Genomic DNA, 15,725 nt, shown 5'->3' on the forward strand with positions numbered 1-15,725 from the left:
TTCAACCATTCAGATGGATGTCTTTATAATCTTTCTCATAGAGTGATTAACAAGTGCTTGACCTCGGCTAATCTTTCATTCTTTTTCGCCCAGACAGAAGTGATTTTGTATTTCCTGCAACTAAAAATTAATTTCCTTAAGATTCCATGAAGTCAGTGTTAGCCCTGATTTGTTTTTGGTTCCCACAGTCCAGTTATTTTGATTTATATGGATTTTACCATAACATGTCTTTTTGTCCTCTAGTTGTTCATTTGAAGCAAATGTAATATGTAGATATTTAATTTAATATGCTTTAAGTAATGTCTGTTTATGCATTATAAATTGAAAGGATTTTGTTTCCCCTACAAGTTAAACGGATATGTCACTGTCTAATATGTGATCATATAAACCTGTTTCTTAAGCAGCAATTCAGCATATTAGAATGATTTCTGAAGGATCATGGGACACTGAAGACTGGAGTAATGATGCTGAAAATTCAGCTTTGCCATCACAGGAAAACATTAGATTTTAAGATATATCAAAATAGAAAACCATTTTAAATTGCAACCATTTCATAGTGTTACTGTTATTACTGTAGTTTTCATCAAATAAATGCAGGGTGAGCATGATACTTTTTTTCCCCCAAAAACACTACACAATCTTACTGACCCCAAACTTTTATGTTAATTATATTATATTATATTATATTAATATATTATATTATAAATTATTTTTGTTGTAGTAATATATAATAGTACAATTTGTTGTCTGTAATGCATTGTTAAAGACATTTACATATTAAAGGTGCTATAACGTTGAGACTTAAATCAAATTATCTACTTTCTGCTACCTCTATATGAAAGAGAGGCTGTATAATTCTGGTATTTTGAGCATATTTGAACATCCTGTGATGTTAGCATGGACAGTCCATGATGAGGGAACATGTTGCACACAAAACTCCTCACCAACTTTTTGTACACATACACTCAAACATCTGTGAGAGTGAACGGCCGTAGACCGTCTCAAACAGAACCCACGCACTCTTTCAAAACCTCCTCATTCTCTTCTCTCATATATCAAAAGAGAAGCACCTGAGGCACTGAAGCAATAATGTAGTATAAATTAAATTTCCTGCAAGGCTTATTGATGTCATTAAACACAAGCATATTGCACTTCACAACCATTTTAGTCTTCATCAGAGAGCTTGACATTTAGTGAATTAGGTACTGTTGAGCTGCCTGTGTCTTCCTATCGTCACTGGCGTCGCCCCCTCCACCACGGTCTGTAGAGATATCCGTCATCTCATTTAGGCCCGCTGACCGCTGACGAGCACTAATATCCCTTTGCATTAGCTCATTTGAGCTTAATGTACTTTTGCTGTTTGTAATCAAATAAGCAATAGCTTAGGCTATGCCTTATGGCTTTAAATGAGTATGCAACCATTACGATTACATTATCACTCTATCTAAAGGTTTCGCTTTTTTTGTCCTGTGTCATGATCGTGGGTATGAATTCACATGCACATTTGATTTGTTGCATATGCTGTCACAGATCATAGTTTGATTGGGTTTTTAATACCCCATTAATGTATTCAATTGGATCTAGTTTAAACCAGTGGTTCTCAAATGGTATTGCTTGTTTTGTTTGCTGTTGTCGACCCAACGCACTACCAAAAATTGGTTGTGCAAAAGTGAACGAAACTATAATTTGATGATTAGTTGTGACGTGTTTAGATGCTGTTGCTTCCTTTTGACAAACTTGCCATGTCTTTATAGTTTGAGTGTTTTGTTTGTATTGTAAATTTCCATGTATTCAGTGTCATGCTATTGGCAGCTAATAATTCACAGCACAATTTATAATACATTTAGAACGAATCTGCAGTCAGTTTACCATTAAATAGCATTTTATATGTACAATTTATATAATTCGATTAAATTACACAACCGAGCGACCGGACCTATCAACATTTTTAGTATATTTTGGAACTGCAAGAAAACTTGCCAATGCGATAATCTCAAAATGTCCAAATAACACACAGTTAAAAAGCCTGACCAAAATATCCATCAGTCTATTATTGTAATTCTAAGTGATCTTATATTTAATCTATTCTGAGTTGTATTTTCTTTTTTCCTTGCCTAATTTTGATCATGGTTTTTAAGATCATGTGCATCATATGTCCATGTTGCCATCATTTTACTAGTTTCTTTCTGCAGGTTGAAGCACAAACTTTGACAAAAGATATGAGGATGGTTTTCTCCTCCTTATAAGACTATCATTACTATGCACAATGATATGACTAGTCGCACTTTATTTTTTTTATATTTGCCATTAGGGGTGGGCGATATAGCCTCAAAATTATATCACGATATTTCAAGAATATTTGCGATAATGATATTTATGACGATATATTACATTATTACATTTTATTACATTTATCTCACCTAAATGTTTGCTCACTCATTGTGTTTTTACAATTGGGTAATTTTGTTTTTAAGAGTTTACACAACACAAGAAAGCTTAATTTCAATCTTTGAATTAAATTGAAAAAAGTAGCAAAAAATATAAACAAAATAATAAAGATACAAATAAAGAGAAAAGTTTTTGGGTAGGTCTAACACTATTCAGAAATACTACAGAAACTGAATAAGGTAATCAAATGTAAAATAACACTAGTCTTGAGTCCTGACTAAATTAAATACATAGGCTATTAATTCTGATTCCTTACAATGAAAGCTATCTTTTGTTGTTTTGATGACAACATTAATGACAGACACATGGCTGCTGTCACTTTTAGAGCTAGTGCCCGGATCCATTACTGTTATACGGTCTGTCACACTGTCACGCGCGTTTTATGGCTATTTCAGACATAACCGACTGTTTACGAATATACTGGCCATGACCGGAATTTTTACACAATTTTGCGTGTTTTTTCCCCCGTTAAAGCGATATAATCCGCGAAAAATAACTTTTGTTACTCGCGAGCTGTTTGTGAGACGGCTTTACTGTATGTATGCACGCAGAGTAAACATCTCTCAGAGAGCGCGCGAAAGTACTGAATAGTTTAAAATCGCAAATGTTTAAACTGATAAGACTTAAAAAGAAGTGAAAATGATAAACTTTAGTTACGATGCAAGTGACAAAAGACATTTCCGTCATGTCCTGACTGCTAAACACAAGAGTGTGGTATTGACGCTTGACTTGTGCAACCCATTTTGAGAGCGAGAGAGAGAAGACTCGGCACCGCTGAACACTCACGCGGTTGGTAAAATCAATGTTTGCGGGGAATTTCCCGCATTATAAGTGGTAGACCTGCGGGAATTATTAAAATACTATTGAAGTAGCTCCTTTTTAGGTACTAAATCGTCATTGGAGGCTGACTTGCTGCTCTCACGCTCAGACAGGTGTTGTTATTGTGCGTGCTAGGGAACGTAATGCGCCATACGTCATTGCGTCGCTATTTCAGTGATATCGCGATATGACACTTTTTTATCATGTAAAAATGTATACCGGTATTATTGTGGACGGTATGATATGGCACACCCCTATTTGCCATTGTTTGTTTCGCTGTTGCCCTCAGCTCTATCAGAACAGATCTGTCAGTGATTTTTTTTTTTTGGGGGGGCCTCAGTTGAGGACCGCTGGTCTAGACTATGCATATCACACTGACTTCTCCCTGCAGCTCAGTTTGACTGCAGATCAAGACCTCACACATTTATTGACACCAGCACAGCTGACAATCTCAGCCGTCAGACACGGATACATCTCCACCACCTTCACGCCTCATTCCAGTGGGGCATCTGTTAGTGCCTCCACCCGGGTGGGCCATAAAGTGCTCACGGAGTTGGCATAACAGGATCAGCGCGCCCTGGAAAATAAGCCCCGTCACACTGGGGCTTTTTTTGCTGACCGTTGCCAAATCACAACCACCATAAAACATCTCGTCTTAATTGCCGCATTTGCCATCCACGTCTTAAAACGCTGTAGTTTCAGCTGTTGCAGATCGTGAGCAAAAGCAAAACAAGAAAGAAACACTGAAAGTTGTTGATGTCACTGAACCATGAAACTTTTGGCCCGGAGTTGAAATTGCACTGTGTACACGTTCTTTAGCAATTTAGCTGCAGGGATAAACATACCTTACATCAACACGCTGTTTGTACTCTAGATTTGCCCCGCTTTAGGCTGACAGAACCCGTACACTCTGCTCTCTGTGCTGAACAAGTGAAATCCAGACAGTTCCAATTATCTCATTCACTGAGGCTGTCTATAGCAACTGCTTGTACTTTGCATATATGCAAAGAAGTGTGATTGATTCTCATTGTCATAAATGTAAATACTGTGTTTTTTTTAGGCCTGTATAGGCTCAGTTTGAGTTGCATTAGTGTTTTACAAAGTGCAATTGTTTGATTATACCAAATAAGTAAATCAAATCACACAATGGACCTTTTTCACAGACTGTTTAAATCACTATACTTACCTTGGCATTAAATTACAGAAAACAATTTAATGCTGCCGTTTCTAATACAATGGTCTATCTAATATTGTGAAAAGGGTCCATCTACTATGCTTTAATAACTCTCTTCAGTGCTTTTTTTAAATGTTCCAACCAAAGTTATATTTTAGTCAGTCTTGTTCTAAGCTAACTGGAACATTTTAAAATTGATTTGAAAGACTTATAAAGATGTATCTTGTCTCCTGTAGATCATTACAAAGTATGTTTATGAACTCTTGGAGAATGACTGCAACCTGAAGAAGGAGATCCTTCCTGTAAGTAATGTCTTTTTTTTCTTCCTTAAAAAACTGTTGGAATCTAAACAGAGTTATTGTGAAAGCTGATGCAATTGTGCTTTAAGAATACAGTGGTCTAAATTGTGTGAAAACGTAAGTTTTAAAATGATAATCTTCAACACTTCTCAACTCTCCGGGAGAAAATTGCATTTGTTCTGATGGTAACATTGTGTACGCTCAAGGAGATTCCTAAGGTGTGGTCACTGCATTCATATGAGCAATAATGTTATGATTTCTAGTGCGCTTTTTTAAGAGGCGTATCATTAAACTACCCATCATTTTTGATAGCGGGTGTTTGCACTTGGTAGAAATAGAATTTATGTCCTTTTAAAAGCACTGTAAATTTCTCTCCATAAATCACCTGAACAATGCTGGCACAGACTTTTATGAGCTGTTTTATTTGTGGAGAGTATTTACCAAATGATGTTCTTGGAGTCTGTATTGTCTTTCAGAGAGTTTCATGGGCACAGCTACCTGTGACCAACTGCATTTAGTGCTCAATCCATTTGTCAAAGTTAGTTTTAAAGAAGACTACACACAAAATGCATTGTGTTATTTTCTATTGTGTGATTTTATGAGCTTGCCACATAACTGATCACCACACAGGAAGCATACGCATGTAGAAGTCAAGACGGATTTGTTGCAGTGTAATGAAGCCATCAGACGCAGACAGACAGTGTTGACTTCTCAGCGGCTTGGCAGTGTAGCTCAGCATTGAGCGCTGTTCATTAGAAATGATTCCAGGCTCTGACTCACTCCGCTGTTTCTGAGTGTCCTGCCCCACTTTAATAAGAGTAAATACAGTTGTTGACACATCAGGGGGCAGACAACACAAAAACACCTTTTACAATCAAATCGAGGTTCACAGAGTTTGGCAAGTTTGACTGAATGTAATGGAAACATGCTTTCTTTGTGTACTTATGCACAAGCAATAGACCACGTTATTTGCTCCAGCATTTTGGAATGCAGTGTGAACTGTAGTTTCAAAGTGCCCTAAGTATGTTCAATAATACAACAGAGACCATTTCCAAACCGCAGATTTCATTGGCCGTGATCTTGTACCCTGCTATAATTGGCGACCGGTGTCTCTGTTTGGTACTGATTATAATATTAATATTCCTTCAGGTCGATGCGACTGAGGATGAACCGAAAAGCTTTATTTACGTGAGCGAGGATGCCCTCACTAACCCGGAGAAGATCATGGTTCTCATCCAGGGCAGTGGAGTGGTAAGGGCAGGCCAGTGGGCTCGACGCCTCATCATTAATGAAGACCTCAACAGTGGGACGCAGATACCCTTCATTAACCGTGCCAAAGAGGTGGGTTTTAGTTTGTCTTCATTATGTTTCTTTTTTTCTTTTTTGTTGTTTAGCAAAATAACTATGTAAACATTAGTTGTTTGTGCTAAAATGTTTTTTTGGATATTGGGCCTTGGGCGTATTTAATACACTTTATTACAATTTCAATTAGTGTGTTTTATCAATTATGAATTTATAGATCTTATAGACTACCATTCGAATAATTTAAGAAATAAGTATTTTATGCACACTAATTCTGCATTTATTTTTTTTATTAAAAAAACAAATTGGCAGTTAAGACATTTTATAATGTTACAAAGGATTTCTATAAATATATTTCTATCAAACTAATTGCTTTTCTATTAATCTATTTACAAAGATTCCTTAAAAATCTGTTTTTTTGTAAAAATATGAAACAATAAAAACTATTTTAACATAAAAAATTGAACAGTAAATCAGCATATTAAAATGATTTCTGTAATGATGCTGAAAATTCAGCTTTATCACAGGAATACATTACATTTTAAAATATATTAAAAGGAATATAGTTATTTATTCGCTATATGGCTGCAACATCACTTTATTTTAAGGTGACGTAGTTACACGTTACTACTTGTACTTACCACAGAAATAACAGTAAATTATGCATAATTACTAGTAACTAACCCTAAGCCAAACCCTAACCGTAACTCTATAGTAAGTGCAAGTAGTTCATTAATATTACTCTGTACTTATTTGAGTAAGTACATTGTAACTACGTCACCTTAAAATAAAGCGTAGCCATTAATGTTTTTACTGTATTCTTGGTCAAATAAATACAGCCTTAGTGAGCATAAGACATGAGACTTCTTAATTATTCTTAATTATTTCAAACTTTTAACCTGTAGTGTATATTTGTTGTAGTACATTTTTAATCTCAAATTTAAAGCATGATGAGTTTAATTATTAATATTGATTTATTTTTAATGCTTTTTTTTTCTTTTTTTATCTGTGGTTTGGCGTTTGATTGTATTAGCAGGGTGAGTAAATATGTGAACTACTGGCCTGACTGAACCAGTAGATTGTTTAATATCAATGAAAGTGTTATCACATGCGTGTAGTCTGAGCGACTGCTGTATCCATCTCTATTTTCTCCTCTGTATCACTCTTTACTCTCTCCGATCCATAGATATTTATTTACCCAGCAAAATGAGCTGTTTTGCTGTTACGTGTGTACTGTAAACTGTAATTTAGATTTTCATTTCTTTTCTCTGTTGGAGGACGTATCCCCGAGTGGAGTTATTTCCGTCCATCGCGGCTAGTCGTTTGTCACGCCGCCCGCCGCTACCTGTGTAATTTCATCGGCCCGTGCGTTCAAATTGACTTAAGGGAGATCTCCCTCGCTCTTCCATCTAAATGTCATAAAACACACACACTCTCTCTCACTCTCACACTGATGTCTGCAGGCAAAGTCACTTTTTCGCACAGCGCCAGGAAAAGACGGACAGGGACGGTGAGTTTGTGTGTGCGGGAGACAGTAAGGTGGCTTATTGCATTTGTGAAGAGGTGCGTTCTGGGGGCGTACCGCGGCGGGTTAGACGGAAAGAATGCACGCCGTCCTGTGCCGACCATTTATCTTAATAAATAATGACCCCTGCTTTGCTGTGACATCATCATAATAGCATTTACAGGAAGAGAGATTCCAGAGTTTGTCGCGTGTGTGTCAGTACGACAGAGGGAATGCGGCTGTCACTTTGCAATATTTGTATTGCTGAAGGGGTACGGATGCGCTGTCTGATTCTTCATGTGACGGCTCGTGTTTGTGATTTCCTCTGTGATAAACAAGGCCACCTGAGGCCATGTGGCGAATACGCTCTGATCCGAGATCAGTCTGTTCTTTTAGCCTGTGAGATGTGCTATTCTGATGGGAATTGGTAACGTGCTCACAGACAGATTTCATTGCTCCCTGATCTGTCCTGTGAAGCTTAATTAAAGATTTGAATGTAGAAATAAGATTGTAAAATAAAGCAGGTTGATTCTGAGTTGCTCATACGGTACATTTGATGTGGGCTGTAGTAGACCATTGTCTTCATTAGCACATTTCCGGAGAAAACGCAGAAGTTCTCAGAGAAAGATGACTCAGCCGGGTCAAATGAGTTCTGCAGCGGTTTTTGAAGACAGACCAGATATAATCAATCATTTTGGAAATCAAATAAAAAGAGAGAGAAAACACAGACAGTCCACTGAGGACAAGGCTACTACCTGTTTGCTTCAATAGAAAGCTAGTAAGATTTCTTTTTTAAGATTTTTATTTTTTTAGTAAGGATGCATTACATTGATCAAAAGTGTTCATACTTATATAAAGAAAATAAATGCTTTTCTTTTGAACTTTCTATTCATCAAAGAATCTTAAAAATATGTATCACTGTCTCCACATAAATAGCCAGCAGCACAACTGTTTTCAACATTGATGATGATAAGAAATGTTTCTCAAGCAGCAAACCAGAATGATTTCTGAAGGATCATGTGACACTGATGACTAAAGTAATGACTGCTGAAAATACAGCTTTGCCATCACAGGAACAAATTACATTTTTAAAATGCATTCATATATGTATTTTGTGATATAATGACCCCAAACTTTTAAACAATGCATTTTTTTTTATTAAGTAATTGTTCTAAATTTAAATAAATGACAGAACAAACTATATATATATATATATATATATATATATATATATAAATTATTATATATTTTTTGCAATGTTATATTTCATATTATTTGGAAAAAGAGACAAAATGTACACGTCTACTAATTTAAATATGTTTAAGACCTCATATAAACGCAGTAACTGCTGATCCAGCTGCTGCATCATGTGTGTAGGAGTTTAGCTCGTCACACACCACTGACTATGTGCTAGTATGTAAGGGAAAGACTGTGCATTATGCACATCTGCGCGCGTGTGACAGACTATGGGCGTCCACAGAAGGCCGCAGTGGCAGCGCTGGGAAACAGGGCCGGAGTCTGACAGCTGGGCTACCGAGAGAGTGAACACGTAAGAACTTGTGTGTGTGTGTGTGTGTGTGTGTGTGTGTGTGTGTGTGTGTGTGTGTGTGTGTGTGTGTGTGTGTGTGTGTGTGTGTGTGTGTGTGTGTGTGTGTGTGTGTGTGTGTTTGAGAAAGAAAGCAAGCTTGCTTAATGACAGCTTATTCCTTCATGAGTTTAACTCCTGACAGCCGACAGCTCTGCCTGTTGCATCATGGTAGCAGAATCATTACCTTGTGACCTGTCAAAAGCTGGAGAGTTTCAGCGGAAGAGAGCAAGAAAAAAAGCTGGAGGAACGAGAGACTGCGGGATATGGAATTAATTTGTTTCGCAGGGTCAAAAATTGAGTACCGTAAAGGTTTGGGTGAGATGTGAGCCCTAAAAAAGGTGATTGGGATTACAAAGCCTGTTTAGAACCATTGGCCTGAACTAGCTCACTGTTTATGCAAGTACGATTACATGACATATGTATTTTGTGCGGCACTATTTTCATATAGCTGATTTAACCTCTTATGACCGACCCCCCTCTGATCTCGTCTCGGCCAGCCTCTCTCTGACAGAGCCGGATTGATTGCTCACTCAGAGCATCTTGTTTAAGCCTGCAGTTACTCTGACATTGACCCAGCCAAAATGTAGCCGAGGCTAACGTGAGGACGTGACTGGAAAGGTGAGAGGATTTTTCTCTCTCGGCCTCTCTGATGCTGGAAGCTTGCGATCTTTTTCCCTCTAGTGGCTCTCAGGAAGCATGGGTGAAAACGAGCTCTTGACAGAGGCAATAAATATACTGCAACTCTTCCTACACCTCTCCCTCCCTCCCTCCCTCCTAGTATGTTCACTCACTCGTTCCATACTTTATTCAGTTTTCCTCATCCCTGTTATCTCATCCAATCTTATTTTAGTTATCTGTAATATACAGTTGCAGGATTTTTTTCCCCCCCCATCTCTTCTCTTTTTCTGTCTGTGTTCTGAAAGTAATTCTTGCATACTGCATATATTGTCAAAAAACTTTTTTTTTTTTATGTAAATCAATGCACAATATTTAAGCTTCGGTTCAAGAACCCCATCTAGGTTTATTCTGTGAAAATGACCAGCTGACTGTATGTATTTTATTTTTGTATCAAGTTACTATTTAGCAAATAAGTAAAAATAAATAAATAAATAAATAAATAAATAAATAAATAAATACATTTAAGTACATGATCAAGGTTAAATTATTTCACTATATGGGAATAAATTGATTTTTTTTGAGAGAGAGAGAAGTCTCTTATGCTCACCAAGGCTACATTTATTTGCTAAAAAAATACAGTAAAAATGTTTTCTATTCTATTTTAAAATATTTTAAAAGGTAATTTATTCCTCTGATGGCAAAGCTGAATTATCAGCAGTCATTACTCAGCAGTCAATGCAGTCTTCAGTGTCACATGATCCTTCAGAAGTCGTTCTAATATGCTGATTTGCTGTTAAAAATAAATAAAATAAAAATATGATAATCATTGTTAAAACAGTTGTGCTGGTTAATGTTTTTGTGGAAACTTTTTTTCAGGATTATTTGATTAATAGAAAGTGCAAATGAACAACATTATACAGAGTCTTTACTGTCTCTTCTGATTAATTTTAATTAATCCTTGCTGAATAAAAGTTCATTTATTTTGACTGATCCAAACTTCCAGAGAGCTGTTAACAGGTTCAAATTGGTGGACTTGGAAGTTGGAGTGCATTGCAATATGGGATACAGTATTCCTTCTGCTCATTTTATCAAATGTAGTAGGTCATCCGTGCATAAAGAAAATGTGCATAATTTGTGCAGTAAAAAAAAAAAAAAGAAAAAGGATTTAGTATGAGTGTTATGTTATTCTGAACATTGCCCCTCTCATCCTCTTCTCACAACTCTATTATTTCCCAATGTATTTTTCTTTCACCTGTTCTTTCCCTATCCGTGTTTTCTCTGCTTCAATCTCTGGCCTGCGTGTTTGTTTTTTCGCTGTTTGTTTGACCTGCACCCCTTCTGTAAACTCTACCCCCTTTCCTCCCTGACCCAAATCGACCCCCATATAGCTCTTTTCTCTTATATCCCAAATCTCTCATCGCTGACGACAGTCGGTTCCCTGCTTAAAAAAAAGAAAACGTCAGAAAAAGGAATAAAAAAGGGCAACTGCATTTCATTAAGAATAAAGTCTTTAATAAAAAATAAGATCCGTATCCCCCCCACCACCCCCCCCTCCCTGTTCTTGTTAGTCAGTTAGAAGCGACTCTGGAGACTTGCTAGAAAGAAAGAGGGGGTGTGGTGTTTTCAAAAGTGTGTCAAAAGCCTAGGGGTTTGTATCTGCCCAGAATTTCAATGGGAGGCTGAAAGGGGGCCGGGAAGCGGGCAAACTCAAACACTGGAATCTTGTTTAATTTCTGTCATGTTGCTCTTTTTTTCACCAGATTGATGTCTTTTTCAAAATCGGCTCACTATCTCTCCCTCTCTCCCTCCGTCATTTGCAGATGCGGTGTGATACTGTGTGCCATCTCTGTCCTCTGCCTTAAATCCCTTAAGTTTCCTGCTTCTTTTCCCCCCCTTCTCTTCTTACTGACTGGGGACCTTTGTTTTTTTTCTACTTCTCCATTTATGATTATCAGTCGATCCATAACTCGCTTGCTAAGGGCTAGCCTTTAGCATCAGAGATGCTGCGCTTCCTGTATACGGGGGGGGGGACTGGTGCCCCACTGTTACGTTAACTAGATATAGAGCCGTGCATCGGGAGACCGAGGGTAACCGCGGCCCAGCACTGGGGTAATGTGTTCTCCGTCTTGCTGGAAGGTTCAGCATTTCCTGCAGTTAAAATCAATGAACTTGACACCTTCAAAGGGCCATGTGAGGGAGCGACTTGCTCCAGGGTTAAAACTCTTTTAAATAGCCCCCTGCGGGATTCGCCGCTGTCAATAAAATGCAATAATTACCACACCCCGGCCTGGGAAGAGTGCAGGCAGGCTGGGCTAAATTAAAAATTGATCAGAAAGAGGAGAAAACATTATTTTTGTGGCCCTTTTCCCCGGTCTTTATCGTGCAGAGTCTCATCAGCAAACTGGCTGTAGTTTCTTCTGCTTCCTGTTTTACGATTTCCACCACTCTCTCGCTCTCCGACGAACGATTTACCATGTCGTTAGATGTTAAAAGATTTATTTGGCATTTACTTGTCCTGATGGTGAGGTGTGTTGCAAACGAGGCTGGGTTTATGAGTTAGCGTTCCTCTATGCAGACGTGGGCATTGAGAGCACCCTCAGCATTTATTGATTGCCGCCTAATTTTGTCTGACTATCTCCACCTCTGTACCTTCATCTGACAGTCAGAATAGGTATCAGTTGCTCATCCGTATATGTATCTGTCATCTTATTTTCACATAGACACATCTTACCTAAGAGCAAGATGTTTTTCATTACACACACATACATAAACATATTCAAATGTCACTTGCTCATCGTATCCCACCAGAGATTGTTCTGATGCTGTCTAGACTATCAGACAAGCTACTCACATCATTGCGCAAAGATTTATGGGCCATCACTTGTGGTGGGATGATGTCATAGAAAGGGGGTGGGGGTACTAATAAAGTGCTATGTAATGATTACATTTTTTTTTTATTTTTTTTTCACAGGGACCACAGTGTTCTGTAGTACCATGGAGTAAATACTTTTAAATGGACATTATATTAAATATTTACAATTAAGATGAAATCTTATATGCGTGGTGTTGCGTGGGTTTGTATTGCATGTACTAGATCTATTTCTATTAGGGATTAAATATAAAAAATATAAAAATAAAAATAAATAATATATATATATGAAGAGTTCAGATGCAAAATCCTCTAAGTGCCATCTGAAATTTTCTTCTAGAATGATCATTTTTATCAAGCTCATATATTTTAGTTCAGTAATTTCACTTAAATGACAATTAATAGGTCATTTTCATTGCCATTTAAGTGAAATTACTTAACCTAAATATACAAGCTTGATAAAAATGATCATTCTAGAAGAAATTTTCAGATGGCACTTAGAGGATTTTGCATCTGAACTCTTCATATACATACATACATACATACATGCATACATACTGTACATACATACTGACATACATTTAGACACACACACACACACACACACACACACACACACACACACACACACACACACATATATATATATATATATATATACACACACACACACACACACACACACACACACACACACACACACACACACACACACATATATATATAATGCATTACTATTGAATGTTATATCTACTATATATAAATCTTTAAAGGTAAAAAGTCTTTTTTTAAAGCATGAGTTGTATTAAAAGTTCACATTTTTGAGAGAGGGAAGAGGTGTGTTCAAGTCATTGTATATTTGTTGTATTAAAGATCCAGACCAGTCATTGACCCATATGCCAAAGTCACATAATGGTACTATCTGACACCATTGTATTGCTATACTTTATTTATGTATTGTACGGGGGAAAAACCCTTAAATAGACTAAAGCAAGAATCCATTATGAAACATTATTGGCGATCGTTCACTCATTAGCAGAGTGTTGATGATTTGATTCTGCTGCTAAATGAACTAATGATACGGTGGCAGAGGCAGCCGGCGAGGTGTGTGTAGTAGGTCGTTCTGCGCTGCGGGCAGTGTGTGAGTGTCCCAATGGGATGGCCTTGTTTAGATTCTCTCATACAACGCCTGTGGCAGTATATGAGGTAGGTCTTCGCTCACTCTCTCCCTGGGACGACTTTCTGAGGCTGAATGTAGTATTTGTGTGAGTGTGACATAAGGGAAGAGAAAAAGATAGCGGTATAAAATATAACCCTGTTCTTTTAATAGAGTCCCTTTTACTGTCCGGTATATCAATCTTTAAAAACATACTCGAGCAGGAATCCGACCAGAGCGAAAGCTGCCCGTACGAAGTTATTGATTAGAATTTCTCCTTGTGTTCTTGGCAGTCTTAAGGGCTCTTCGGTTTTCCTGGATCTGTAAAATTTTTCATGCCGTCCTCTCCACTGCACTTTGTCGAGGTCAGGGTAACCGACTTGCCAAAGTTTTCGGAGGAAATTGAGTTCATGGAGGAAACAGAAATGAAGCCATGCGGCTATCCGTGGAGGACTGCTCAGGAGGTCAAAGTTCAGCCTAGCTTCAAAAAAAAAAAAAAGAAAGGGGAAAAAAAAAGAAACATGCCAGAGTTGCTCTCCGGGCAAATTGGCTCGTTTTGCGAGAGCTTGATCGATGGGGAGGAACCGTTGGCGCAAATAGGGGTTAACTGGGTCTTGGCCATATTCTGTGGTTCAATGAAAGAGAAGAACAAATATATGTATGTTTTTTTTTTTTCCCCACCTCACATTACTGGAAGATGAAAATAAATATGGGAGAGGGATGGCTGTTCTCAAGGACCTTTGGCTAACATTCAGATGTCCAGAGACCTTCACTTCCATAAGGCTAGTGCATGATAATGAAGATGGACCGCATGGCCCCGTTCCAAGTGTTTTGAATAGCCGCCACTCTTTTATGTGCACGGCTCTTTAGACCGAATGGTTCAGAAGATATCGGCGTTTTCAACAGCTGCTCCGATCCAAAAAGCTTAAATCGACAGTATGAATGATTTGAAGACCTTTTGCATAGAGATATAAACAAAGATCTTGTTTGTATTATAACTGCTTATGGTTAATGGTAATCACTTTTGTGATTTGTTTTGTTAGAAATACTTATTCTATCCCATTTTAAGGACAATTCTAGGTACAGTAGGACATAAATCATATACTTGGGGTGTGAATTACAATGGTGGAAGAAAAATCCAACAGATGTGACATTTTAGAAAGAAAAGCACTATATATGTTTATATTATTATTATTATTTAGTTAATACTTTTATTTAGCGAGGGTGTATTAAATTGATTAAAAGTGACAAAAGTTTAAAAAGATACGTTTGATTACAAATAAAATGGTGTTTTATTAACTTTCTATTCATCAAATATTCCTGAAAAAGAAATATCATGGTTTCCACAAATATATTAAGCAGCACAAATGTTTTGATAATAATAAGAAATGTTCCTTTGAGCAAATAAGTATATTAGATAAATGTCTGAAGGATCATGTGACACTGAAGACTGGAGTGATTATGCTGAAACAGGAGTAAATTGTTTTACAATTTTAAAATATAAAACTTATTTTAAATCACAGCCTTTTATCAAATAAATGCAGCCTGGGTAAGCAAACCTTTGAGTTGTAGTGTATATTAGATTTTCTCCATATAATTAATTTTTCCCATAGAAATGGATTCATATAGTGATGGATTAACATAGTGATTTTTCCATTGGCCTCCTTGTTGACTTTATCTATAGGTTAACCATTCCCAAGTTTCTGAAGTCTACATTACTACATTGATAAACATTACTCTTTTGACGGTTTGATAGCCCCGCCCCCAAACTCAACCCATTGGCTGGGACAGAAGTAGTCTCACCCTCAGACGTCACGGACCGCTGGCTGAACGTCTGATACAAATGGCACACTTAACTGGAAACACGTCAGTATTTTTGAAATCGTTTTCTGATTGGTTGAATTCTACAGGATTTCCAGGAGACGTGTGTGTCACGTTCTTTAATGAT

The 15,725-nt window shown here is 37.3% G+C and overlaps 1 protein-coding gene across 1 annotated transcript in view; it reads left to right on the plus strand.

Moving 5' to 3' along the window:
* The window catches only part of arb2a (ARB2 cotranscriptional regulator A), a 181,395-nt gene that overhangs the window by 22,077 nt on the left and 143,593 nt on the right, over positions 1-15,725 (plus strand). Inside the window, exons 5-6 of the mRNA XM_082170038.1 lie at positions 4,678-4,743; positions 5,890-6,081. Coding sequence (XP_082026164.1) covers positions 4,678-4,743; positions 5,890-6,081 — 258 coding nt within the window. The remainder of the gene's footprint in view (positions 1-4,677; positions 4,744-5,889; positions 6,082-15,725) is intronic.

The sequence above is a fragment of the Leuciscus leuciscus genome (assembly GCF_965113295.1).
Source record: "Leuciscus leuciscus genome assembly, chromosome: 5".
Classification (NCBI taxonomy): domain Eukaryota; kingdom Metazoa; phylum Chordata; class Actinopteri; order Cypriniformes; family Leuciscidae; genus Leuciscus; species Leuciscus leuciscus.